At 40.0% G+C, this 25,014-nt stretch overlaps 2 protein-coding genes across 7 annotated transcripts; one reads left to right on the top strand and one right to left on the bottom strand.

The window, feature by feature from the left end:
* Positions 1-161: 161 nt before the first annotated feature.
* On the bottom strand, positions 162-3,208 carry neurod6a (neuronal differentiation 6a). Its single transcript, XM_027015793.2, has 2 exons — positions 3,122-3,208; positions 162-2,656 (listed from the first exon to the last, which is right to left on the bottom strand). The coding sequence occupies exon 2, from the start codon at positions 2,644-2,646 to the stop codon at positions 1,636-1,638; it is 1,011 nt and encodes a 336-aa protein (XP_026871594.1). The 5' UTR covers positions 2,647-2,656; positions 3,122-3,208; the 3' UTR covers positions 162-1,635.
* A 2,511-nt stretch (positions 3,209-5,719) lies between these two features.
* Positions 5,720-24,995, top strand: itprid1 (ITPR interacting domain containing 1). Of its 6 annotated transcripts, XR_004776549.1 has the most exons (20): positions 11,364-11,454; positions 12,054-12,135; positions 13,951-14,055; positions 14,467-14,518; positions 14,689-14,726; positions 15,403-15,459; positions 16,994-17,042; positions 17,694-17,771; positions 17,899-18,101; positions 18,418-18,923; positions 19,024-19,072; positions 19,607-19,755; positions 19,995-20,957; positions 21,484-21,611; positions 22,975-23,086; positions 23,258-23,509; positions 23,606-23,649; positions 23,794-23,832; positions 24,061-24,714; positions 24,894-24,995. XR_004776549.1 is itself a non-coding variant. In XM_027015274.2 (19 exons), the coding sequence occupies exons 2-17, from the start codon at positions 12,105-12,107 to the stop codon at positions 23,642-23,644; spliced, it is 2,811 nt and encodes a 936-aa protein (XP_026871075.2). In that variant the 5' UTR covers positions 11,364-11,454; positions 12,054-12,104; the 3' UTR covers positions 23,645-23,649; positions 23,794-23,832; positions 24,061-24,995. The 6 variants fall into 6 exon arrangements, 5 of the variants coding, with proteins under 5 accessions (XP_035386352.1, XP_026871075.2, XP_035386350.1 ...); XM_027015274.2 differs by having other exon boundaries at positions 24,061-24,995; XM_035530459.1 differs by lacking the exons at positions 11,364-11,454; positions 12,054-12,135; positions 24,061-24,714; positions 24,894-24,995 and adding exons at positions 5,720-5,781; positions 5,909-5,925 and having other exon boundaries at positions 23,794-24,054.
* Positions 24,996-25,014: the final 19 nt, after the last annotated feature.

Raw genomic sequence — 25,014 nt, 5'->3', positions numbered from 1 at the left:
AATGCTTTTCAGAGTTTCGTATGTAAACAAGAACAAGAACAAAAAGAACAACAACAACAACAACAACAACAACAGTAATGAATATTTGACATCGATATATCTTATTATATATGACTTGAGACAGCTGAAAACGGCGGATGATGTATTCATTAAAGAGAAACTTACAGTATTGAATTGATGTTTATTTTGCTTTACAAAACAACTTAATGACAGTGTACAAATCTGCACAAGACCAGTTTTAGTGCATTCCGTTACGTTTGCACAAAACCTCTCATCATACTGTTTTGAGAAAGATGTACGAATCCACCACTGAAGACATTCATTACATTGCATAACTGATGGGTGCCAGCTATATATCATTAAGGCAAGGAATTCCCATGGCATGATTTCACTATACATGACACAGACCTTTCCATCAAATATATTACATGCTTTAATTTTAAAAAATGTAAATATATTTGTACACATGATTGTTTCGAGGCTGTGCGCAAAATCTTCACCATCATATCAACTAACTGTACAATTAAAAAAAAAAGAAAAGTCAAACAATTGCATAATGTACTCACATTAACAAAGTGTAAACCTTCCAAGGTCTTCTTTATTTCAAGATCTGGGCAAAAACGTTTGCTTTTTTGTGTGCAGTTTATAGGCTTAGAAAACTTTTAAGTGCGAATTTGTTATGACTAACACCTGTCATAAATGAGATTGTCCATGTTCCAAATATTGAAGGTCAAAGAAATACAGACAAATACATGATTTCGGAACATAATTCAGAATTCTTGAAAAATTGTTTTTAAGGGATATATAATTATATATAATAAAGTTAATCGTTAAGGATATCAAATCAATCCATTTATTCTATCGTTCGCATATTTAACGTCTCAAACATGAAAAAACGAACATAATGAAAATCACACTTTATTCGACACAACCTAATGTATTAATATCAGTAAAATAAACTCTGAAAGGCAAATCAATATACATACATAAATAAAACTGGCAGCAGTATAATCCCACTATTAACTGGCATACCTAGCAAACATTTAAAAACGCAGATGATTAGGCTACTTTAAGAAATGCAGGCCTAGTTGGGTTTATCATAGACTTTGACTTGCAAAAGGACGATGTGTGTTGCATAGTTCCCTTTGCATTTATTGCTCTCCTGTTTTTTTGTTTTTTTTGTATTTTATAATTAATTTCGGAATGAATGGCCATGCATTTATACGGGACGCATGGGCAGCGGTTTGCATAAATGCGATGAAAATTGGACAGCTTTACTGGACGCTACAAAGGTTAAATAACATATTGTACAGACAGTAAATGTCGTAATAATTGATATCCTATATTTTGAGTTACATCAACATTGCGATATTAGAATTATTTAACATTTTGTGGGATTGAAATATTAATGAAACTAAACAAATGCATTATTTTTGTTTTTCAAGAATATTCCACACTAAAAATGTTTGTGTTAAGCAAATGCTCTATTCATTTAAACCGAATACATAAAATATTAGCTGGCCTGTAACCAAAAGCCCATAATGCAGAACGGTATAAATAATACAAGTGTGGGTTAAGTTCGTTATTTTCAGTAATTACCCTGCAAAAGGGTTGGTCACATTTGACTTTCACTCATTAATTATGAAAAGTCGTGTTTAATTCATCTTGCATGGGGTAAAACTGACCGCGGAGATGAATGTCATAGGGGAAATGGATGTCAGAGGATCCCCTCGACATTGCATTCTGGCTGAGAGAGGAGCGGGTTGGCACCGCGCAGTAGCGCATACCATAGTGGCAGCTCTTACCATAATCAGCAGGGTCCTCATGCTTTAGGGAAAATATGCCATTAAAGTTAAGCGGGGGGCTTAGTGGACCGTCAAACTGAGGGCTTGAGCATTCTGGAGAAGTACTCTCGTAGAATGATTCATATGCACTGCAGTAGCTATATGGCCTGAAGGGTTTAACGTTGTCCACAGTACTGCTGCCATGCCCAGAGGGCGTCACCTCATCGGGGCTATGGTAGGCTGGGTACATGGAGTCGTATGGAGATCTGCCAGAGAAAGACGCCTCCCCGTTGTGATCAGTGATGAAGTTCCTGGCATTCAGTTGGAGACAGCCAGCGACTAAATTGGTCGTAGGCTGGGACAATCCCTTGCACAATGTCTGAACGAAGGTCAAAAGGTCTGGCCTCTTGCCGGTGCTCAAGATCTCCGAAAGGGCCCAGATGTAGTTTTTCGCAAGTCGCAGGGTTTCGATTTTCGACAGTTTCTGAGTTTTAGAGTAACAAGGCACCACCTTTCGCAGACTATCCAGGGCGTTGTTAAGACCATGCATTCTGTTCCTCTCCCTTGCGTTTGCCTCCATCCTCCTGAGCTTAACCCTGTCTATCCGGTCTTTGGTCATTTTCTTTTTCCGCGGGCCTCTCCTCCGTGGCAGACCATTTTCGTCTTGGCCTTCATCTCTCTCATCATCATCTTTTTCCGATTCATCATCTTCCATGGTTTTAATATCTGTATGTGAGAGCATCTCCTCCTTTTTAAAGGTATCATGTTTATTGACTTTCATTTCACCCACACAGTCCCGTGGAAAGTTTGCCACAAACTGAGCATCCATCATTACGGGCTCCTCAAATGGTAAAGTCAGCATTGTAGTCTTGCTAGAGGCGGAGAAGAAACGATAACTATTGAATGACTGTAGGAGGCATTCAAAGCACGACATTTTATTTATATGTAAAACAATAAAATTCCTTCACGTACTAAATAATGTAAATTTTGTCGCAAATGCATTCAATATTGCATTATATATGCATTCAATATTGCCCCTTCTAACCCTTTGGGGAATTAATGTCGGTTTCATTGAAAATAACTGTTAAATGTACAAATATTAATAACTACAGATAACATGGATATCCAATTAAAACTGACAATTTGCAAATGTTATTAAAATATTTTCGATTTTTTTAGCTAAAGACAATCTAAAGTATCCATCCTGTCTGACACCTGCAACCTGTGTCGTCTCCTTGCAAACCGTGGTCAGTGGTTTATTCCCTACAATATGGGTTTGGAATAACATCATGACAATACGCGCATTCTACACACACTGATAATACATTTAATTGTACCTGTATGTTTGGGTCAAAAGGCAATTTCCATTTTCCTAGGCTTTTTGAACTTCTCCGCGCCTGCTCCAAGTGTGTACGCAGCGGAACAGCCAATGTGATTCTCTCACCTCCCTGTCGCTCTCTTTCGCTCTTACAGAAATGACACTGATGCCAACTGCCAGAACTGGTACCCATGCCATCTGCTGCTGACGTCACATGGCTGTGCTCATCACGTGATTTGGTCCCTAGGGACATTATTCCTCCCTGATCATCTGGCATGCCTTTAGCTGGATAGCACTGGTAAACCACAATAACCCCCCCTGAAATGACAGAAAAACACTGGCCAACACTACAATCAGGTGACTTAGCTGGTAAAGACATGCTTTTGAAAATTGTTTTCAACTGTGAAATGATCAGACTTCATTTCTGTTATTTCATCTTCCCATAATCTATGGGCTAAAAGACTGAATGCATAATACAACAAAATATCAATTAAAATATCAGTGACTGCTTACAAGAAGATGATGTTTTAATGAAGCTAAAATAGACATTCAGGTAAAGAATTGGAAGAAATGGCCAAATTGCTTTGTGACAGCAAGTGCTGGATGATTGATAGTTCTTGTATTCTGGGTCAAACCCATCAAGGGTAATTGCCAAATGGCTGAGCTTGTGTGGTTTCTTACCATCAAGCCTATTCTCCAATGACTTTCAACTGAATGTCATGATGAAGAAGTGTGGATCAGACAGAGAGAAATCAGGGGAAAAATATAGAGTATGGAACTGTAGTTCTGAGAAGAAGGTGTGCTCCTGTAGCTCAACCGGATAGAGCAAAATCAAGAACATGGGTCTGATTCCCAGGGAGCATACTCTCAAATGATGAATATGTCACTCTGAATAAAAGTGTCTGCCAAATGCTATTAATATAAGAGGTGCTTTTTGTTATATTTGATTGATTACTGGAAAATTAATTGTTGGTTATGCTTTGTACATGATGCAAAATGTAATTGTTTTGCCCTTGTTCTGCTCCAAGTACTGGGTGGATAACATTTGAATCACATCCAGAACCCTGAGTTCTCCCAGCAAAATTGTCCTTTCTGCCCTGTTCTGTCTTTCTCTATATTCCTCTCTCTCATATGCATGCACACCACACACACACACACACACACACACACACACACACACACACCCACCCACCAATACTGTGTAAGAAAGAGAGACAGATTTTGGTCTGATGGCTTTGGTGACTTGTGCATCTGGCTACTCCTTGTAGCAGTAATTGGTCAGAGCTGTGACTCTTTCCATGCTGAGACATGACACCCATACATTCCATTATCAGTGAAAGCTACTGAAGCAACACACACACACACACACACACACACACACACACACACACACACACACACACACACACACACACACACACACACACACAAAACCTCTCATTTATTATTCACATCAGAGACAGAAAATGCCCCAGGTGCTATCCTGTTCAGATTTGAAAGGCGGTCAGAAAATGTCAAATTGTGCATAAATCCCAAACAAAAACATATATATATATATATATATATATATATATATATATATATATATATATATATATATATATATATATATGTGTGTGTGTGTGTGTGTGTGTGTGTGTGTGTGTATAAATGATTGCTTTTTGGTTATTTTGTTGTTCAACCTGTTGTAATAATTCTATTTAACCAAAGAATGTGCACTGTGCAATTTTTATCACTGTAGCTACAATGAAATTATGCATTATTCTTTGATGCAATTTTGTATAAAGAATAATAAAAACCTATTGTCCATAGGCCTACACCTTTATACAAGGAAACAATTACTGCAAACAAATTAAGTCACAGGGATACACATCGATTAGTTTATACTTGACTGGCATGTAGGTTTAGATGTTTTTGATAATGCACAGACAGACAGACCCCATCAACACCCCCCCCCCCACACACACACACACACAGCCACAACAACAACAACATAAATCGTCTTTCCCCAGTCTCTCATGGCTCAGCTGGTGACGGGCTTTCTGGTCCAGTACACACACACCAACATCTGATGAGTCAAACTTCCCATTTCAGACTAATCACTTGACTGCACTAATTGCAAATGCAAATATGCAAATTCTTATTAATTAATTACTCTGTTAATTAGTTCTCTGGTCTTTTTGGGCAATAAATCATTGTGCAGGAAAAAGGAAAGAGTGCTGGCCCAGCCCATTTTGCATTAAAAATTTAGCACTCACACTTAGAAATAGAGTCTATCTGCTGCCAAAAAAAAAGTATAGAGAAAAAGTCCCCCAAAAGCAGAGAGACTGATGTGGGATGCAGAGAGCCTCAGCCCCAGAAACACAAACACAAAGAGAAGGAATAGGGCATTCACATGGAGTGCACACGTATCAGACACGCTGTCTGCCAGTGATTTAATTAACACATTATCAACTTTTAAAGACAGAAGGATGCCAGGCCCAGGCTGCAAATGAAGGCACTGATGTTCACACGTCAAGTGGCATACACACACACACACACACACACACACACACACACACACACACAGACACACACACACACGGAAACCAGACGCTCATTGAGATCGGCAGCTTTGCTAAAGATGGCCTTTTGAGCGTCTCAGCTGCCTGGATAGCCATGACACTACCTTGTCTAGAGGTAAGTGTTTACTGCACCTAGGATGTGGATAGTATCACGATCTTATTGTATAGTAGCAGCAATTGTATTTTTAACTTCAGAATAAATATCAATGTTTTTAAAATAATTATTTTTTTTTTGAGTACAGAGAGTGATGGCTTAATGGTAAGGATGGTTTCTATATTTCCCCGTTCCAGTTTTAAAGTGAGTAAACTCTAGCTTGATGTTTTCCCACTAATATTTTAAAATAAAAGCAGCAGTACTGATACAGATAGGTAGCCAGGTGTAAGACTGTCACTGAGTTAATGGTTAGCCAGTGTGGCACATGAATAATGCATGCATTTTAAAAATGTATAATGTTAATATCTCAGAGGTCAAGGAGGAATGTGTGCAGTGGAAACTGTTGCTTTAAAAGCTTCAATATTTCCTTCGGCAATATGCCATTCCACTAAATCAACTAGAACGTTCTGTGATCAGAATAAAAAAAATCTATTTTCATCATTCTTGCTGTGAATATAATTTGAGGCATTATTATAAAATATTAAGTAATTAAAAATAAATAATAAAAGCTGTTGTACAAAGGCAATTATGCGATAATGGTACTGATACATTTTATTAACAAAGGAAAACAATCCAAAGATAGAAATGTTTTTAAAAAAGCAGTGGTGTGATGATGGGGTGGTAATCTGGTAATTTGGTATGTTTACCAGTATTATTTTGTATCTTTAATTTGGATTCCTGCATTTTACACACCAGTGTGTTCTAGCCCAGAGATTATAAGGAGGTAATAACCAAGAGTTATGCATGGGTGTGTTTGTGTGTGTGTGCAAGGGAAAAAGCAAGGGACACATTGTGCCAGGAATGTTGATGTGAGTGTCGCTGATATCGGCACTGAGCCAGATCTGTCTGTCATGAAGTGCTTTGTTCCCACCCGTTGGCTGCTGCCTCACCTGTGGTCCTGCAGGGCTGTTTGAATGGAAGAGCACAGCACCGACACCATCCTGCTGCTCTTTCTCGCCAGCTACCTTTAGGTGACTGCACAAGCCTACAAACTGCTGGGAGCAGAGAGCTAAAACTGGCACCAATACATTTGACATGGGGGAAACTGGTGCTACCTGTCCTGCTGCCTCTGGAAGGCGGACACCGGCCAGAGCTGTGCGCTTGCATGCTGTCCATGCCCAGTCAAGATTAGGGGCTCCTGCCTCATCTGAAGTTAGGCTCCTTCCTGGGCATCAGTCTGTGAGGAACCTGTGAAATTTGAAGCTGTGGGATACTCTGCATCTTTTTGTATTGTGTTTGTTTCTGGGATCATGGGGATTTTTGTGCTGTGGGAATGATGCAGAGTAAAGAAGAAGAAAAAGAAGAAAGAATATCTAATTATTGTGAAATATCAAATTGTTGTGAAGGGGAAGGTAAAAGGTTTTTACAAAATACTATGTAACGTTAAGAAGATTATAGAGTAACTGCTATATGGCCTTCATGTGTCTATTCTGCTTCAGTAATGCAAGGATATTATTACTTGGTGTGGTCCCAGCTGGTTATTTGAATGTCATTTCATCATTTGCCATCAGACGCTTTCCCAAGCTTATCTAATTATCTAAACTAGAATGGCACCCCATTGCATTCAAAAGCACAACAAATGCTACTTTAGACACAATCCTATGTTATTATTTAATTGTGACTTATTATATGCTTTAACAGGAAACGAGAGAGAGAGAGAGAGAGAGAGAGAGAGAGAGAGAGAAAAAGAGGCTTGAGGCCTGACTGTTGATTTCCAAAGGCATAGTTTCTAGACACCTCTTCAACTACTGCCATACACCTCACTTGACTCTTGCATCCTTATCTCAGTGACAGCTGTCCTCTTTCTATGGAGGTATTATATTAGGCCTTTGGCAGCTAATAGTCTTGCTGTCTAATTGTGTTTGCTAATGATCCATGTGTAAATGAAGTAATTTTGAGAGAAAAGTGGGATCAAATGCAAATTATACACTGCATTCAAGCACAAATTGCAACACAAGTCAATGTAATACCTCATACGCTCTCACGTGAACACATTCAATTTCTGAATGGCTGTTATTAATTAATTGGTTATTTGGTTATTTTAATTTTGCACAATTAATCTGAGAGAAAAAAAAACGTTTGTACACGTGTATGTTTTCTTATGTTTTTATATACACAAAAGAATACATGCGTGTGCACATACAAACACACACACACACACACACACAAATTTTATTCACATTTGTTGCCTTTACATTGCTCATACATTGTTCCACTTGTGCACCAAACCATCTGGCTGTAGTAATCTCTTCCTTGATATAACTAATTTAACCTCTGCTGGTACCACTGCTTGGAGATTTGTGCTGGAGAGGTATTGGACAGCATGGCCACTGCTGGACCCTCAGGAGCAGGCCTAAATGTCCTTGGTTTCAGCAGGCAGCTGTCCCCACTTAGGGCCTAATTTCATCGGCACTCTCCTTCCCTCTGTGAGGTCTGTGAATTCAGTGGAAAACAAGGTTCTGGCAATATGGCTGCCTGCTTGCCCTCGATGGCTCAGCTAATGTGACCTTCCTCAGCGCATGCAATAAATATTGCTGAAAATGTTCAGAATATTTTAAACAAATGTTGGGTGCTCTTTATTTAAACATGTATAAGGATGTGCTCTATGGAGAGATTATTCTTTTCAGTCTCATAAGAGCAATGTAATTTGTGGTGTACCTAGAAATGTTCATTTTGTCCATGCTGATGGCTTGTGTCAGGACACCTGTACGTATATTCACTTTGAAGGCTGTGACTTGAGCAAAACAGTTATGTAACAGTGACATTGCCATTGCTCTGCGTTTGTTATTGCCTCTACTGAAATGTTGGCCTGCTCCTCTTCGCAGCCAATCTGATGGCCCCATCTGGTCAGCCTGGTTGGGGTCTGTATTAGTCATGGTCTGGACCCTGTGACCACCCGACAGTCTTGCCAGGGTCTGTGCATCCCACCCACAGACAGGCTGTATCTGGCCCTGTCCAAAACCAGTGAGAACACAACACCATGTTCAAAACTACCACCACCTCCTTTTTTGCACAGATCCTTGACAATTGGCCACAAATGGGCCACAAACCCACACATAGTCACAAATTATATTTACAAATGCTACTCAAGATATGTAATAGCTGTCTAAACTTGACAAATTAATAAACTGAAAAAGTACATAGTTAATGCGGGAACAAAACAAATGAATAAATTACATGCCAATTCAACACAAAGATACAGCAGGGTCATAATTTTATTAAGTTAATAAAACCATTTGACTGATATGAATCAGACAACTAATTTGGATATAACAGAAAAATCTACCAAAACTAAGCAAGATGTGTCTGATGGCCATATTCATGGGCCATGTTTTGTCTTTCTGTGTCCACTTACACTCTGTTCCAAAGCTTAATGTCTTTAGACAAAGCCTAGTGTGGAAGCTGGAGTAATTATAACAGATGTTGAATGATTAAATTAGCAGTTGCTGGCTGTTCAAATATTCATGTCACATCAAGAAGGTATACCATTATAAACAAATTCCACTGAATGCTGCTCAATTATTCTGTGCATTTATTTTTCTCACATACAGTGCCTGGCCAAAAAAATGGTCACCACCTGGATTTAACTAAGCAAATAGGTAAGACCCTCCCATTGGATAATTACTGCATGGGTGATTATGTTTCAGCTGGCAACAAGTTATTTAACCTTAACTGATGCAGTGAGTAGCTTCTTATTTGTTAAACAACCATGTCAAAAGACACATCCTGTGGTTGTGGAAAAGATGTTAATCTGTTTCAGAAGGGTCAAATTATTGGCATGCATCAAGCAGAGAAAACATCCAAGGAGATTGCTGAAACTACTAAAATCGGTTTAAGAACTGTCCAACACATTATTAAAAAGTGGAAGGACAGTGGGGAAACATCATCTTTGAGGAAGGAATGTGGTCGGAAAAAAATCTTGAATGATTGTGATCGGTGATCACTTAAACGTGTGGTGAAATCAAATCGTAGAAAAACAACAGTAGAACTCAGGGATATGTTTAATACTGAAAGTAAGAACATTTCCACATGCACAATGCAAGGGAACTCAAGGGATTGGGACTGAACAGCTGTGTAGCCTTAAGAAAACCACTTGTCAGTGAGGCTAACTGGCAAAAACAGCTTCAATTTGCTAGAGAGCATAAAGATTGGACTCTGGAGCAATGGAGGAAGGTTATGTGGTCTGACGAGTCCAGATTTACTTGTTCCAGAGTGATGGGCACATCAGGGTAAGAAGAGAGGCTGCTGAAGTGATGCACCCATCATGCCTAGTGCCTACCATACAAGCCTGTGGAGGCAGTGCTATGATCCAGGGTTGCTATTGTTGGTCAGGTCTAGGTTCAGCAATGTTATGTGCCCAAAGAATGAGATCAGCTGACTACCTGAAGATACTGAATGACCAGGTTATTCCATAAATGGATTTTTTCTTCCCTGATGTCATGGGCTTATTCCAAGATGACAATGCCAGGATTCATTGGGCTCAAATTGTGAAAGAGTGGTTCAGGGAGCATGAGACATCATTTTCACACATGGATTGGCCACCACAGAGTCCAGACCTGAACCCCATTGAGAATCTTTGGGATGTGCTGGAGAAGATTTTGCGAAGTGTCATCTCGTGTCATCAATACAAGATCTTGGGGAAAAATTAATGCAACTCTGGACAGAAATAATGTTGTGACATTGCAGAAGCTTGTGGAAATGATGCCACAGTGAATGCATGCCGTAATCAAAGCTTATGGCTTTAGCTATGTAGGAAGAAAACACAGACATTGGTTTCCACGCTGGTTTCTGGGCAGAGTTTAAGCCTAGATTTAGACAACAATAAACAGACAGTGGGTATTTGGTGTTAACCAATTCTTATTGTGTTCAGAAAACCTTTTGAATAAGTTATAAGAGGAAGGATGTCTTAAATTCTGTAGGTTTACACAGGCTTAAAATATTATATAAATGGCATGGCAATATATATATATATATATATATATATATATATATATATATACACATACACATACAGCGAGAGAGAGAGAGAGAGAGAGAGAGATAGAGAGAGAGAGAGAGAGAGAGAGAGAGAGAGAGAGAGAGAGAGAGAGAATGTCTAAGTTTACTGCCGCTGAAAGAATTTCCTCGTGGTCTTTCATTGACCTCTGCTGGTGCAAATGCAGCACAGCAAGAAAAGGTATGCATCAAACTAATTCGCTTTTACAAATTAGAAAAAAAAAAAAAAACATAACAAAGAAGTGAACAATTATACAAGTGAGTTCGTACATAGGTAAATACATAAATAAACAGACAAATAAATATATGCTAATACAGTAAAAGCCTACCATTTTTGCATCATGTTGCCTGAGTTTGAGATATAATTGTGTGCCAATTAACTCAGCTTGTTCATCTAAATCCTAGGATAAGTTTAAAGATCTGGCATGCAAACAGACAACTTTCGTCGAAGCTCTAGTGACGTTTTCGTTAGCTGCATAAAATTCTTACTTGTGGGCGTGAGGTCGATATTGTGGTCTTTTTTTTGCGCAGGAAGTAAGCTAGAAAGAGTCAACTAGGTAAAGCGACATGTTTGGGTATGCTAACATTATGAAGTCCATTTTAAAGCTATTCATTGATACATTTTCGACATGAGCAAAGGTGAGTCAGCCTCTGCAGTGGTATCTCTATTCGGCCGACGTTTATAATAGAGACTACTATTCCTGCACTATTCCTCGCCTCTTCCTCTACTACTGTTCTGCTAGTCTTCAGGAAATGATGAGGAATTGTAAATTATTTATTTTTTTAGCATGTTGTAAATATTGTTTTTTGCATGTATTTACACAGTACACTTCACCGCATTCCACTACATTTCGTTTCAGTTTTAATGAACCACAGGAAATTACGCATCATAGTATATAGATAGATACGAGTATATAGTATATACTCGTATCTACCATTTTACCAGAGTTACAGATTAAATAACGTATATAAGAAAGTAAAAAAAGTGAGTAATGTGGGTAGATGAATGAATTAAATGTTATGATCTATTTTTTGTTTCTGTCCTAAACGGCTAAAAGAGACCATTTTCTAGCACTACATGCACTACACCAGTAGCATATTTTAAGTTTGTGGACCACCTGGAATGTATTAAATAAATAAAGATTAAACAAAGAAAATACAGAGCCAAGTTGTATGAGGTTTTAATATTATTACATACAGATACATCCATTCTTAATTCCCACCCCTGTGCCTCACAGAGCATTTTCCAAACTCAGCATGTAATAAGGATGCAACAGGGTCACTCATAGATGTACAGGTTTCCATCACCTAGATGTTGTGGTATGTTCCTACAATCAAAATTGTTTATGTGTAATCAATCAATCAATCAATCAATCAATCAATCAATCAATCAATCAATCAATCAATCAATCAATCTATCTATCTATCTATCTATCTATCTATCTATCTATCTATCTATCTATTTATTTTTGATTTAGGTCACACTACAGAGTCTGAAGTGAGTTCATTATTCTAAAATATACAATTTCTTCAGTTTGAGCCTTGCTGTAAATTTACTTCTGTATTTTGAATTGCTAATCTGCTGTATGACCCAACCTTTTAGGTTTTAGATCACAGACACCCTGACATTGCAGTGGCAGCTCAGTGGTTAATGCATCTGTCAGTTCAAGTCCCACCACTGCCAAGTTGACACTGTTGGGGCCTCTGAGCAACACTCAATTGCTTAAATTGTGTTCAATTATAATTGTAAGTCAGTTTGGATAAAAGTGTCAGGTAAATGTAGTATAAAAGTTCCACCTACAGCCTGGAATTAATTGTCCTCTTCATGGTTTAAACCCATTCTAGTCTTATTTGCTTCAACAAGCTTTCTTCTTCAAAAATGTCCCTTTAAAACCTCTGTTGTTTAGGTCATTATGACACATCCTTTGTGCTGTTGCTCAATACAGTTCTGGTCCTTCCTTTTGTCTCTTCCCTCATAAGTGACATCATCATCCTGGGACCTCCATAAAGATGCTGCTGACAAAGATGGCCTGCTTTTTGCTTGCTTTTTATGGCTCCTTGCTACTGGTGTTCATTGTTATCTCTGACACTCATCTTTGCCCTGTTGGGGCAAAACTTGTGTTTTGTGTACACTTTTTGTAAAAAATTCAAAACAGCTCTCTGCATCGTCTCATTAGGACTAAGGTGTGGCTGCTTTTTTTGTTGGTGTTGAGTTTACCTGTTTTAGCTACTGAGCTTAGTGAGGGATGTCTGTCTTTATTTAGTGTTGCTTTCATGCAGGTGTTTATGTAATTAGCTTTGGCTTTTGTGTGTTTTGGCCTAGGCCACACCTGATGGCAACTTGTATGCAAACGGGAGTTTAAAAAGTACATTCTATTCATTGTATTTTTCCTTGGTCTTTGTTACTTTTCCATTCACACACTGCAAATTAATTCTACATTAATCCTTTCTTGTTGCAGTTAAACAGACTGGATTTTAACAATATCAATTCACATTTTAGGGACCATTCATGCACAAATTCAGATAATGCAAAATGGTTCATAAACTTTACTTTTCTTGCAGCTGTATTTGATGAGGCAAATGATTGAAATGCTTTATGGTGTCTTGGTTTGGCATGAAATAGTCAGTGAAAATTTGACAGGCTGTTGGCCCATTACAATAGGCCAACAAGAACTACTGTGAACTAAGAATGTGATTGGTATCAGGCTATTAAAACCCTGAGTCAAAGTTTGACATCCTGTTGCATAAACGTATTTAGAAATATCCACAAAACAACAGAAAACAAACTGCAGAGTTGCTGATTTTTGTGCAGCACCACAGTGGCTTTGTTTAACAACTGCTGTATTATAAGTGTCAGTGCCTGGCCTGTCCCTGACCAGTATCTAGAAAAAAGTCATAAGTTTCACTCTGGCTGCTCAGTCCCGATAAACACAGTGGCAGGAAATTTCTACCATTCTAAGTGTGACAGGAAAGGCTGTCCTGTGACTTCTGCTTAACTCAGATCTGACAAATTTGCATCTTCCACTCACTCTGTTTACTCAGTACAGACAAGGTGGTTGGTGGTGTTCACTAATTGCATACTGGGGCAGTTCTTTCATGCTTTGGCCTGGGATAAGGTGATTTTTGTGACTGCAGAAATGGCTGCAGATCATGTGGCTGACAAAAGGGCAAGACTCCTGGCCTCCAGAACCAGGTGGAGTGACAGAACAGCTGTGCAGCCATTCATCAGCCCTAGTACAGGTATGAGTTTTTAGAAACAATAAGCCATGTTAATCAAATGTTTTAGAGTAAGAATGCTGATCTAGGATCAGTATTTGCTTCTTACATCCTCCACAGATGGCTAATATCAGGTCTCAATTCTCACTGTGAGGCATTTAATAACTGGCCCTTTTTTAGATTCTCATATAGTGGATTTTTATGGAGTAAGACACTCCAAAGTACTGTGCTTGATTCAGTTAATTTCTTTCAGTTATGTTACTGATTATATAGGATTTAGCTGTTGTAAAGAGATCATCCAGGGGCCTGTGAATAGGACAAAATGAATCAGAGACAGGTTTTTTGGGGTTGTTGAGGAGTGTCTTAAAATGAATGGAAAGAGAGAACTGAAACAGTAGACTTTTAAGATTCAGCTATTTTACTGTTTCTTTTCAGCAGAAGAGCATAATCAAAATAGTGTTCAGCAATGGCTCCTCTCTCTCTGCGAGTGAGTACTCTGTCCACTGTGAAACTGAAATTTGTTTTGTCTACTTTCAAATGCAAAATTGTTTTAAAGTTTGGTAAATAAGAGTCATCATCATTCCACATACTTGGTCTCCTAATTAGGATAAAAGGTACCACCTAGACAAACAAATACATTTTTTTTTCCTCCTTTAGGGAAGATGCTAAACCAGAAATTGTCCAGGAAGCTCCAGGTAATTGACAAAAAACAGTGGACAGCCATTAGTGTTTATTTGACATTATTTGAAATAAATGATTACTTCTGGTATTGTTATAATGTGTCCTGGAATCTGATGAAATCGAATGTGTATATGAAATGAAATGATAAAAAGGTCCAGTATTTTAATGATGTATTTGGGAGAAAGAGCATGCACACGTATTTATATACATGTTTTACCTTGGGAGAAGATACTTTATCCTTTCCCAAAAGACATTACATGGGCAGAGGCACTTCATGGCTGATCCAGTCAAACAACATGCAAAACAGTCCTGTAGCCGCCCTGCGCTAGAAACATGAAAACACTAAAACTTGAACTAATTTGCTTCATCAGCACTAAACATTCATGTTCAGGATTGTTACTCTGAATTGTATTATAAATATTGTACAGTGTGTAAAGCTGCTACTCTCAGATTAAGAAAGGGGAATAAAAATACAACTGAAAAGAACAAACCAAAACTGGCTAGATAAGGGGTAAGTTTCATCAACTGAATCTCCTTTTTTGTTTTTGTTTTTTTCTTTCCTGAATCACTCTGCTAAGGTTGTGTTGTACTTAAATGGTTGACTCTGGGATCTAGATTGCCTCATTTCCAGTTTACACTGCAACTGGTTTTGTATATGCTGTCGAATAAACAATGCCACTTTGCTTATAGGTCAGCATCTGAAGAAGATAGGCAGTTCTGAAGATGACTTAGCACTAGGCGTAGAAGGTAAACCTGTTCCCTGTTCTGTACTAATTGGATGACGAGCACAAGTAGCCAACCAAATACTAGGCTGAAACATGAGTCTTTCAGACAATGATTTATCAGAAATGGGCCTAAAGGTTTGATATTTTAGCTCACACTGGTATACACACTAAGCAGACCTCTTCCCACTGCTGGTTTATTTATGCTGGAGGGAAATATGTTGGCACGGCACGGAGCTGTGTAGACTGCGCTCGTGTGCAATCAGCTATCTGAAGGATCAGGAAAGCTGAGGCAGGGGGAGAGGCTCAGTGAGGCAGCGCTAAGCCCCTCTTCACTGGCTGGATGTTTAAATGAGCCTAGGAACAGTGCTCGCATGGTTTGGCAGGAGCGGCACTCTGGTCTTGTCCAAACAGCGTCAGGCTGTGAGACACACCAGTCCCCGCTGTCACCTGCCTCTGTCTGCCATGAGCATTCACCTCTGTACATCTGTTCCAAAGAAAAGACAGCACGCATGCTCCAGGTGCTCAAGAAATGACATAAAAAAGAAGCAGGATAAGGTAAGAAGGAACAACAATGTGTGAAATCAGTGTTGATGGAGAAATCGAGGACATTTACGCCATAATGGCCAGAATTAAACAGTTCTGTGAATGGGGAGGGCATAGCACTACTGTAAACTCTGCACACCAGCTCCCATGCATGACCAAGACTCTGTGGACTTTCTTGAACAGCTCAAAGAGAATGTGCTTCAGGAGCTTTGAGTTTTTAATTTGCTTCTCATCTTCTGAAAATTACTGCAAAACACTGTAATTTTAGAAACTCTGACTAGGAAAAAGTTGTCTTTAGAACTGGACCTTTGGGATAACTTTACTCTCTCTGGAGTTCTCTGTTATGCTTGTAGAATTTTATTTAGAACTTTCTTTTTATTCTTCTTGGCATATTAGTGCAGTACAGTTAATCTCCACCCTGAACAGACAGGCTTTCAGTGTTATCGGCTTGTCTTCAATGTACATGTCAGACTGTCTGCTCAGAGGCTTCTGTCTGGTATGTCAGGGCTGCTTTTCTACAGACAGGAAGATTTACTGTAAAGGTTTCTGGATATTTCTGTTCTGATGGACTATTTGTCAAATAGTCCTGTATTTTTTGGTCTGGAGCTGTGGTTATACAATGGCAGCCAAGAAGATTATCAGTCTTAGAAATGGAATGGAAAGGTTTGTCAGTGCTCTGCAGAACCAAACACACCTAATGCTTTGGCAGTAGGAGAAGGAACATAACAGGAGAGGCCTGTGTAATAAGAGGGAGGAGGGTGCTCTTATGAGAAGATACTCAGGCTCACATTGTCCTTGACTTCATGCCAAAGAGAGATGAAGGAAACCCCTTGATGTCTTGGTGCGCAAGAGGACACTGAAAGCAGCACAGTGAGAAATCTTTCCAAATATAGCTACTGTACTGCCGGAATGTGAACAACACCAAACAGAGACTAAGTTTCAGGACATGCTTTATGGCTGTGGACGATGTTTCAGATTAAGATGACCACCTTTTCTGTCCTTTTCCAAAACAGCTTCTTTATATGGTAAACCTACTGCAAAGACTATACAGGGATATCTGAGGTAAGGACTGCTCCTCTTTCGTCATACTGCCATAGTAAGACTTTTCTTGTGCAAAGTGCTTTAGGAACGTAATCACTAAAACTATGAAAACAATGCTTCATTTCAGAAATTTCTTAATGCATGTTTTCTGATGCAGCAAGTGAATGCTACAACCATTTGCTTTGTGGCAGTGTTTCACAAGATTGGGTCCTAGAGTACCATGAGCACTTCACACATTTAACTCAATTGAGCACCTAATTAACAAGCCCTGCATGAGTTTAAAATGGGTGTTGGCAATGCAAGGCTGCTGCATTAGCATGATTGGGAAACACTGTTATAGTGAAGTGACTCATAAGAAATATGCTAAAGGACATGAATGAGAGCCAAGTGATGAGTGTGATGTTTGTATCAGGTGCGGCAGGTATTTAGCCACCTGTCTATAGCCAGTGACTCATTTTCCATGCAAATGTACAGATTCAGTTGACCTGCCTCTTCCTTGGCTACTGCGTTGTTTTGCATAAGGCTTGCTGGGGAAGACGAGACATGTGGGGAACAGTGGGATTGCAAGCAGGATTTAGGGTAATGAGCAGAGTAGTGGCAAGTAAATGCTGAGCAGCCCAAGATTTGTGGCTGGATATCATGCTATGTCATCATGGTCTCCTTACACTTCAGGTATTTTGTCGCAAGACCTCCTCTGCCCAGGTGGAGTAGCCTGATATCTGCATTCTCAAATCAGTCTGAGTCATTGAGGTGCCTGTCTTTCACCTTTTCGCCTGTCTTACTTATGCTGTATTTTTAAATGTATTTACTTATTTTAGGTGCTTCTGGCTGGAACATCTGTTTTTCAAACTGACTCATGTTGATGTAACTCTTCTAGTGTCATGGATGTGCTGAACCTCTGGCAGGATGACCCAGAGGAACTTCTGCTGGACCTGGGCTTTGGAGTTGAGGAGCCTGACATCACGGTGAGGATCCCAGCCCGCTTTATCAACCATCAGTCCAAGGCCCGTGGCATTGACATCCAGCTCTTCCTGGAAGCACAGAAGAACCGCATAGATATAGAGAATCCAGACGTCAGAAGTGAGCACCACATCAGTTCCTTAGATAACTGTGGCACTTTCCTTTACATGTGACTGTATGCTGATCTTGAGAAACAACAGTTTCTCTTCCTCCAGCAGAGGGGAACATTGTGCATTAATTTCCTGGATGATCACAGTATGGTGGAGAGTTGACAACTGGAGACTGTTTGAACTTTTGCTTTACATTCTCGTCAAGTGCAATGAAATGGGCTTTATCTTAACTTCTATGGCTTTCTTCTCTTTGTGTCTCTTATATCCTTTTCTCTGTCTGTTTGTTTTTTTTTCTTTTCCCCTTTTCTCTTTATCTCTATGTGCAGATCGGTTTAGACAGCTGGAGGTTTTACAGCAGGTTACTACAGCCTTTAGCTCTCTGGTCGGAGGCTCTGCTCAGGGTGCGGACAGACCTATGGAGCCTCCCGTCTCGGCAGAAACCAGGGAGAGGAGGAGGCGGCTTGGCATGCTCCTACGCAAGGCCTCCAAGAAGACCCTGAGCCAATTGCCCTCATCCCAAGACCAGCAGCCGCTCTCCCCTCCCATGGTGGGGCCGGCCACCAGCCCAGACCTGCCTGCAGATCCTCCGCTTGACAGGCGGTCCCCTATGAAACGTGCCAAGCAGTGTCCTCCAGACAGTGCCAGCCTGAGCCCTCTGGCAGAGGAGCAGGGATCTGTCCCAGAAGCAGCGGCTCCCACCACATCCTTCCCGTTGCCTCAGAAGAAGAACAGCAATCTTAAGGGAGGCAGAGAGGTGCAGAGCTTCGCCTCCCCCCTCACATACACACAGAAGAGTCGCAGAGAGATGGCAGAGTCTTTTGAGCTGGAAGAGGTAGTGTGCCATGGCTCTACTTTATTGGCCACGCCATTAAGTGGACAGAGTAACTGAATTTGCTATATAGAACAGTCTTTCTCTTTTTTTCCATCCTCAGATCCAGAGCTTTGATGAGGGAAGCATAGCAGGCAGCCCTGATCCCTCAGGTATGTGTTCTGGGAAAGCCTGGGTCCTTGCAGTTTTTAGGAGCTGTTCTACATACCTAATGCCTCATAATACCCTCTAGTGAACATCAAGATATATATTTCTGGTTTGTCAACCTTGTCAATATTTTTGTGTAAATGTTTTTGTGTGCAATATTGAATGTCTACTGTAAATATAAAACTTTCTATGGAGTATAGCTCTTTCATGAAAAGTGTTATTAAGCTTTACGAAGTTATTACAAGTCAGTTATTCAGTTGCTGTCTTGATAACATGCAAATGTCTCTTTTTCATGCAAATGTCTCTCACATAAATGTCTCTTTTTCTACAATTGGCTATTTATTTAGTCCTAATCAAAGTTTCTATTGCTTCTTTGAACTAGGTTAATTTGCTTCATCACTGTGCAGAAGCATTCAGCCATGACATGTGTTTATTTAAGCTCATCGTCCAGAGTTTTTTTTGAATGAGGTGTCATTATTGTCCATTACACCATGGAAACAGTGGTCAGCTTCACATGCCTGCTGCTGTTGATTGTACAGGAAGCGGACGAGCATGCCTCCACCAGGTCAGCTCATGTGTTGTGAGGACTAACAGTTGTCAGTCAGACAGCAGTGGATTTCTGGAGGAGCCGTGTGTTCCTGCAGTCTTACAGCACCCCAGCCCTGGCCCTGACTCTGACCTCATGAAGGTAAGAGTCAGCATAGTGCTTAGTACAGTACAGCGTAGGGGTAAAAATACATGCTAGGAATCTGAACTGCAGTTTTGGTGTGTTCTCTGTTGAAAGGTTGGGAATTACTATTAAATGTATTTTAAGGTGGAAAGTTAATTGTGGGAAAGTTACAGTGATATTTTAAATCAAATTAATTTCTACATAAGGCCAACTGTTGATCTGCTTCATACGTGTGTGTGCATTTGTGTGTGGTGTAGGTGCTCAGTGCCATTTCAGGAGATGGTACAGACAATCAGCAGAGGAGTGTAGACCAGCAGGAGATAGAGTTTAGCTCTTCAGATCAGCAGAGCCCTGGGAGGCTGCTTAAACACACAGATTCCTCTATAACAGACTCTAATACAGATCCAGCAATGGAACCTGCACCCAACGAGCCACTGATGAGAGAAGGAGAGACTGCAGAGAGTCTTTTACAGGAGGATGATCAAACAGACTGTTTGGTATATATGGATGTTGTGCAGAAGGACATTGCTCATGAAGATGTGGGGAAAAGCAATTTAGCACAGGGGGACCCAGTGAGTTCACCTCCTGCTATGGCATTGGAAGGTGATTCTCAGACAGAAATACTGAAATCAGACCATACTGTGCTTAACATGTGGTCATCCACCACTCATGAGGATGCTAATATGGAAACAGAAAATGTAGCGGATCCTTCCACAGAGCCCACTGAGGTCAATAATGTGGGATGGTGCTTGGGATGCTCGGTCTCTGTGCAGATGCAAACGGGCCTGGCCTCTGTCTCCCAGAGGTCCCTGAGAAAAGGCATGAGTCACAACTCCTCTCTTGATCACATCCCCATCAGCGATGTCCAGCCTGAAAGAGAGGCGTCGTCCCTTAGGTCAGTGTCATATGGTGCTGTGGACAACCTCTCAAACCCCACCCACTGCACCACCCCTCCTCTACCCGAGCTGCCGGCACCACTGCCTCACATGAGGCACTCCCAGGAGAGTCCGGAGGAGATCCGAAGCTTCCGGCTGCGCTCGCCAGCCCAGGTCGGGGGTCTATCATATGAGGAGGATGAACTCTCGAAGGGGACACTTTGGGCAGGCTCACCATGCTGCTGCTCCTGCGACCACAACTGCCGCTGCTGTTGCCAGAACTGGGCCCGGCCGCTGCAGAGTTCTGCCAGCCAGAACCGGCCACACAAAGCTGCCAGTCTGCCTGTAAGTTAATGCACAGCTCATGGACAGAACACTGACCCAAGGGTAAAATTTATAGGGCCAGCAACAAAGCTCACATTTCCTCTAATGTAATTTGGGGCAAATTGATATGATGTAGGGCAGACAAAAAATCAATGAGGTTAGGGCTCTGCTTCCACTTCCACAGTGCCTCTCTCATCACTATGATTACAGCAGGGCACTATACATTTTATATTTTTCCAAGAAGAAAAATAAATGAGATGGGGGGAGGGGGGGAGTTCTGTTTTGTAAGAGGATTGCTGATTAAAAGATCCAGAAGATGGGTTTGATAAATGGTGCCAATTTTGCATTTGTATAGCCTATTTGCATGTGAGGCGGAGATGCGCCGGGATGGCTGGCCACTTCTGCCATCCCCACAGCCTCTGGACAGAGCGCAGAGATCACCCACCCTCATTCATAAACAACCTCAATAAAACCTCGGCTAACATGCCAAAGGGCCTAGGCTTCAAGTGTCTCTCTTTCCTTCTCCTCTCTCCCTGTCTTACTGCAGTATTCTTTGGATGAATTGGAGGACATGATGAGATGCATGAGGAGGTTCTGGAGGGTGCTGTCAGAGATCGAGGAGAGGCTGGAGGAAGAGCAGGCATCTGTGCTCAGCTCCATGTCAGACGCATACAGGTCGGTGCTGGATAATGGCACTGCTATGCTTTTTGATCTAAAGGCTGGGTACTCTAAGTATTCACTCCAATGCAGTACTGAGTTAATACCCCATCATATGGAATTAAGGGGGGGGGGGGGGGGGGAGGAGGAAAGAGGCAGTCACTGAATGCAATATATTATGCTCAACAGGTAAAGTTTATAGAACCTGAAAGACACTAGATTTGAGTGAACAGAGACATTTCAAATATAACACAGGTTGTTTCCTAATTATGAAGCCTGTTATGCACAAATTAGATCATTCCACTAAACACCTGTTTTATTGCTGTAGCCCTCCCCATTTGTTTTTAATTACTGAAGGTTTGAAGAATAGAGACCATTAAAGAGAATACCATTAATAAATACGAATAATAAAGATTAAAGACTATTGGTGGTTGCTCTTTTCTTGAGGATTTTTTTTTTATTTTCAGTGAAGAGCAAGTGACAAAATGGTATCATGACAGCATGACATTATGAACAATCATATCTAACTTGTTGCCCCCCCCCACCATCCATCACCTGCACTCTTCCTCAGTTTGGTATACAAAGGCAACCAAACACATTCAGGAAAAACATACATATGCATTTAAAAAATCTATATCTATATATACATATCAAATAAAGATAACTATAAAGCAAAGCACTAAAAAAAATACTATTATATCTTAATGTATAGTGTGATATGTAATTTATATTTTATTACATTTTGATGTACCATTGCTTTACTCATGTACCAAGAGGTTCTCTAATGTTATGGACAATGTTTTTTTCAGATTTGGAAGCCTTAGTCTAGTGTAGCAGCAGAGTGCTTCAGCATGACTTGGTCATCAAAGTAAATAAAAGTGCAGTTCATAAAGAGGAAACCAGCACTATAATCTTCTATTTTGCTGCTTACTGAGCTTGTTTCTCACTGAGCTGGGCACGCAGAAACAATTGAATCAGTTTAAGGAAAACATCCTTTTCCATATGCTTTGAGCATAGAAAAGTCACTTTCTTTTCTAGACCTTTAGACAGTCCCAGACCACCTGGTTTAAGGAAACAAGTATTCTCAGAAAACATCATTTGCAGTTTGTCTGCTTGGCATGATATCTTGAATTGGGTGTCCAAAGGTTCAGTAGTTCATTATGTCCTGTAACAAACCTTAAATAAGTAAGAAGTATCCCTTAAGAAGTATTTTAAATCATAGAAATATTCAATATTTGTTTTATAACTGTTTGTTTTCAGTCCTGAATCCAATGGAACGCAATATGCTTGAAGCACAACTTGTAAGGAAAGATGATCTGTTTCTTTGTGAGCTTGGATTATTTAAGGGTGTCTAGATGTTGAAGGTGTACTCCTCTTCCAGAGCAGAGGTGCGGGAGGTGCTGGAGCTGAGGGCAGCAGTTAAACAGGAAGCAGGGATGTTGGAACAGCAGCTCACTGATCTGGCCCATGCCTATGATGATAGCATCAAAATGGTATCCTGATTTTGCAATTGTTTTGCTTATAAGTTGATGGCTAAATATAGTAAAACAGTGACAACGATGTACTATTGTACTATATACTATTATTATACAATAATTCTATTATGGAAATTAGAATTCTGTAAATGTATTTATTGTAAATTGCCTTTTTTTTTTTTTTGGTAGAAGTTGAACAGACTACTGGATGAGCAGTCCCACCTGTACTCTCAGCTGAGCATTACTTCCTCAGACACACCCCTTACAGGCCACACCCCTACAAGAAGTGTGGGCATTCAGTGCTGCCTGCTCCCTGTGATGAACAACACACAGTCATTCCTCTCTCAAGGACCTACCAATGACACAAATTATGCCCAAGACAGTGGGTGGAGCCCCAACAGCAAGGGTGACAAGCTCGACTTTGTAGGATTTATCAAAAGTGTAAGCCTTTCATTCTCTTTTCAAATCAGTGTTTAAATAAACATGATTAATCATCAACTTTCTTAACCAGTATTTAATTGCTCCATTTCTTTTCAGTTAAAGGATTTATCCATTGGTAATGATTCACTGGAATGAATGAGGTTAGTGTCTCTGAAATTAATAGACTCGCTTATTCAGTAGGGTTTTGGTGGTTTGTTTCAGCTTTTTAAGAAATGATTTAAAACATTTCAGATCTTAAATGTGAAACATTACAACATATGTAACATAGTTTTTCCTCTTTTCAGTTCTTCAGTGTCATGAGTGATGAAGACTGTTGAATCTTGGTGTAGTATTTTGGTGTAATATTTCAATTTAATTTGAATATTTCATGAATTCATTAATTTTTTTTAGATTAATGCACTGAGAAATCTTGTGTCTTGAGTCCAAGACCAATAAAGAGCAGTAAATGTAAGAGAGCCACAGGTGTTTCTTTCATGATTGTATGTTCCCCTTTTATGATGTGGATTTGTTTTCTTCTTTCTCTTCACATAAATGTAATTGATCAATAACAGGGCAACATTAATAGGGAGCATCTGGGCTTCAAGCCCCCAAGAAAGGTGCTTTTCCCCATTCTGACTCAGTCACTGGAAATGTGAACAGATTTCGAAAAACGCACACACATGAACAGCTCTAATATTATTAATTGTAAAGGTAGTGCTAAAGTTAAGTGTATGAGAAACATGAGATTACATTTAATGTATTTGATGCTTTGGTTTGGTTATTTAGAACCACTCCACACACGCACACTTAATTGAAGAGGAGGAAATGCATCTAACCCAATGCTGTACTAGACATCAAAACTCCCTTACTGTTTAAAGCTCCAAGTACTGTTTCTTCATTGTATGCAAACAATGCATGGGTTTTGAGTCTGGTATCAATGTTTTGCTGACAAATTACAGAACGAAAGTGAAGTGGACTGCAATGTTATGTAGAAAATTGCAGGTCAGACATGACCTTTTCAGTGAAATAAGTTAGAAGATTTTGGTAACTTGCATACTGTGCTCTTTTTTTTCTAGTTTGCTTGTCATTTTGTCATCTGCTTTTTTTTCTTTTTTTTTTCCCCTCTCATGTCACTCATGGCAGGTTCACTGATCTGCACCCACGCCTCCCATGACCCCACTGTCCCTGCTCTTTCTAAGGCAATGGTCCACTCATCTTAATATGCTGTAATAATAATTCAAACTGTTGAAATAGATTAATTAGCGACCCTTTGATATTCATACACAACACATAATAAGGGCTCCTATCACCGTGACAACTACTATTGGAGAAGGAGTTGGTACATGCCCCTCCTCTCTGGTACATAACCCCTACATCTTTGATGTAGACTTTCGGTCTTTCCTAGGCCTATCCTTGCACTGCTGTGGTAAGTGTTGCATCCTCTATATCTCCTCTTGCTTTCCACTCATTTTAGACCATTTTGGTGTATTTAAACATTAAACAAGATATGTGGAATAGTCTTTAGG

This window comes from Electrophorus electricus, chromosome 10 (assembly GCF_013358815.1).
Source record: "Electrophorus electricus isolate fEleEle1 chromosome 10, fEleEle1.pri, whole genome shotgun sequence".
NCBI lineage: Eukaryota > Metazoa > Chordata > Actinopteri > Gymnotiformes > Gymnotidae > Electrophorus > Electrophorus electricus.
This window is presented reverse-complemented; position numbering and strand designations above follow the sequence as displayed.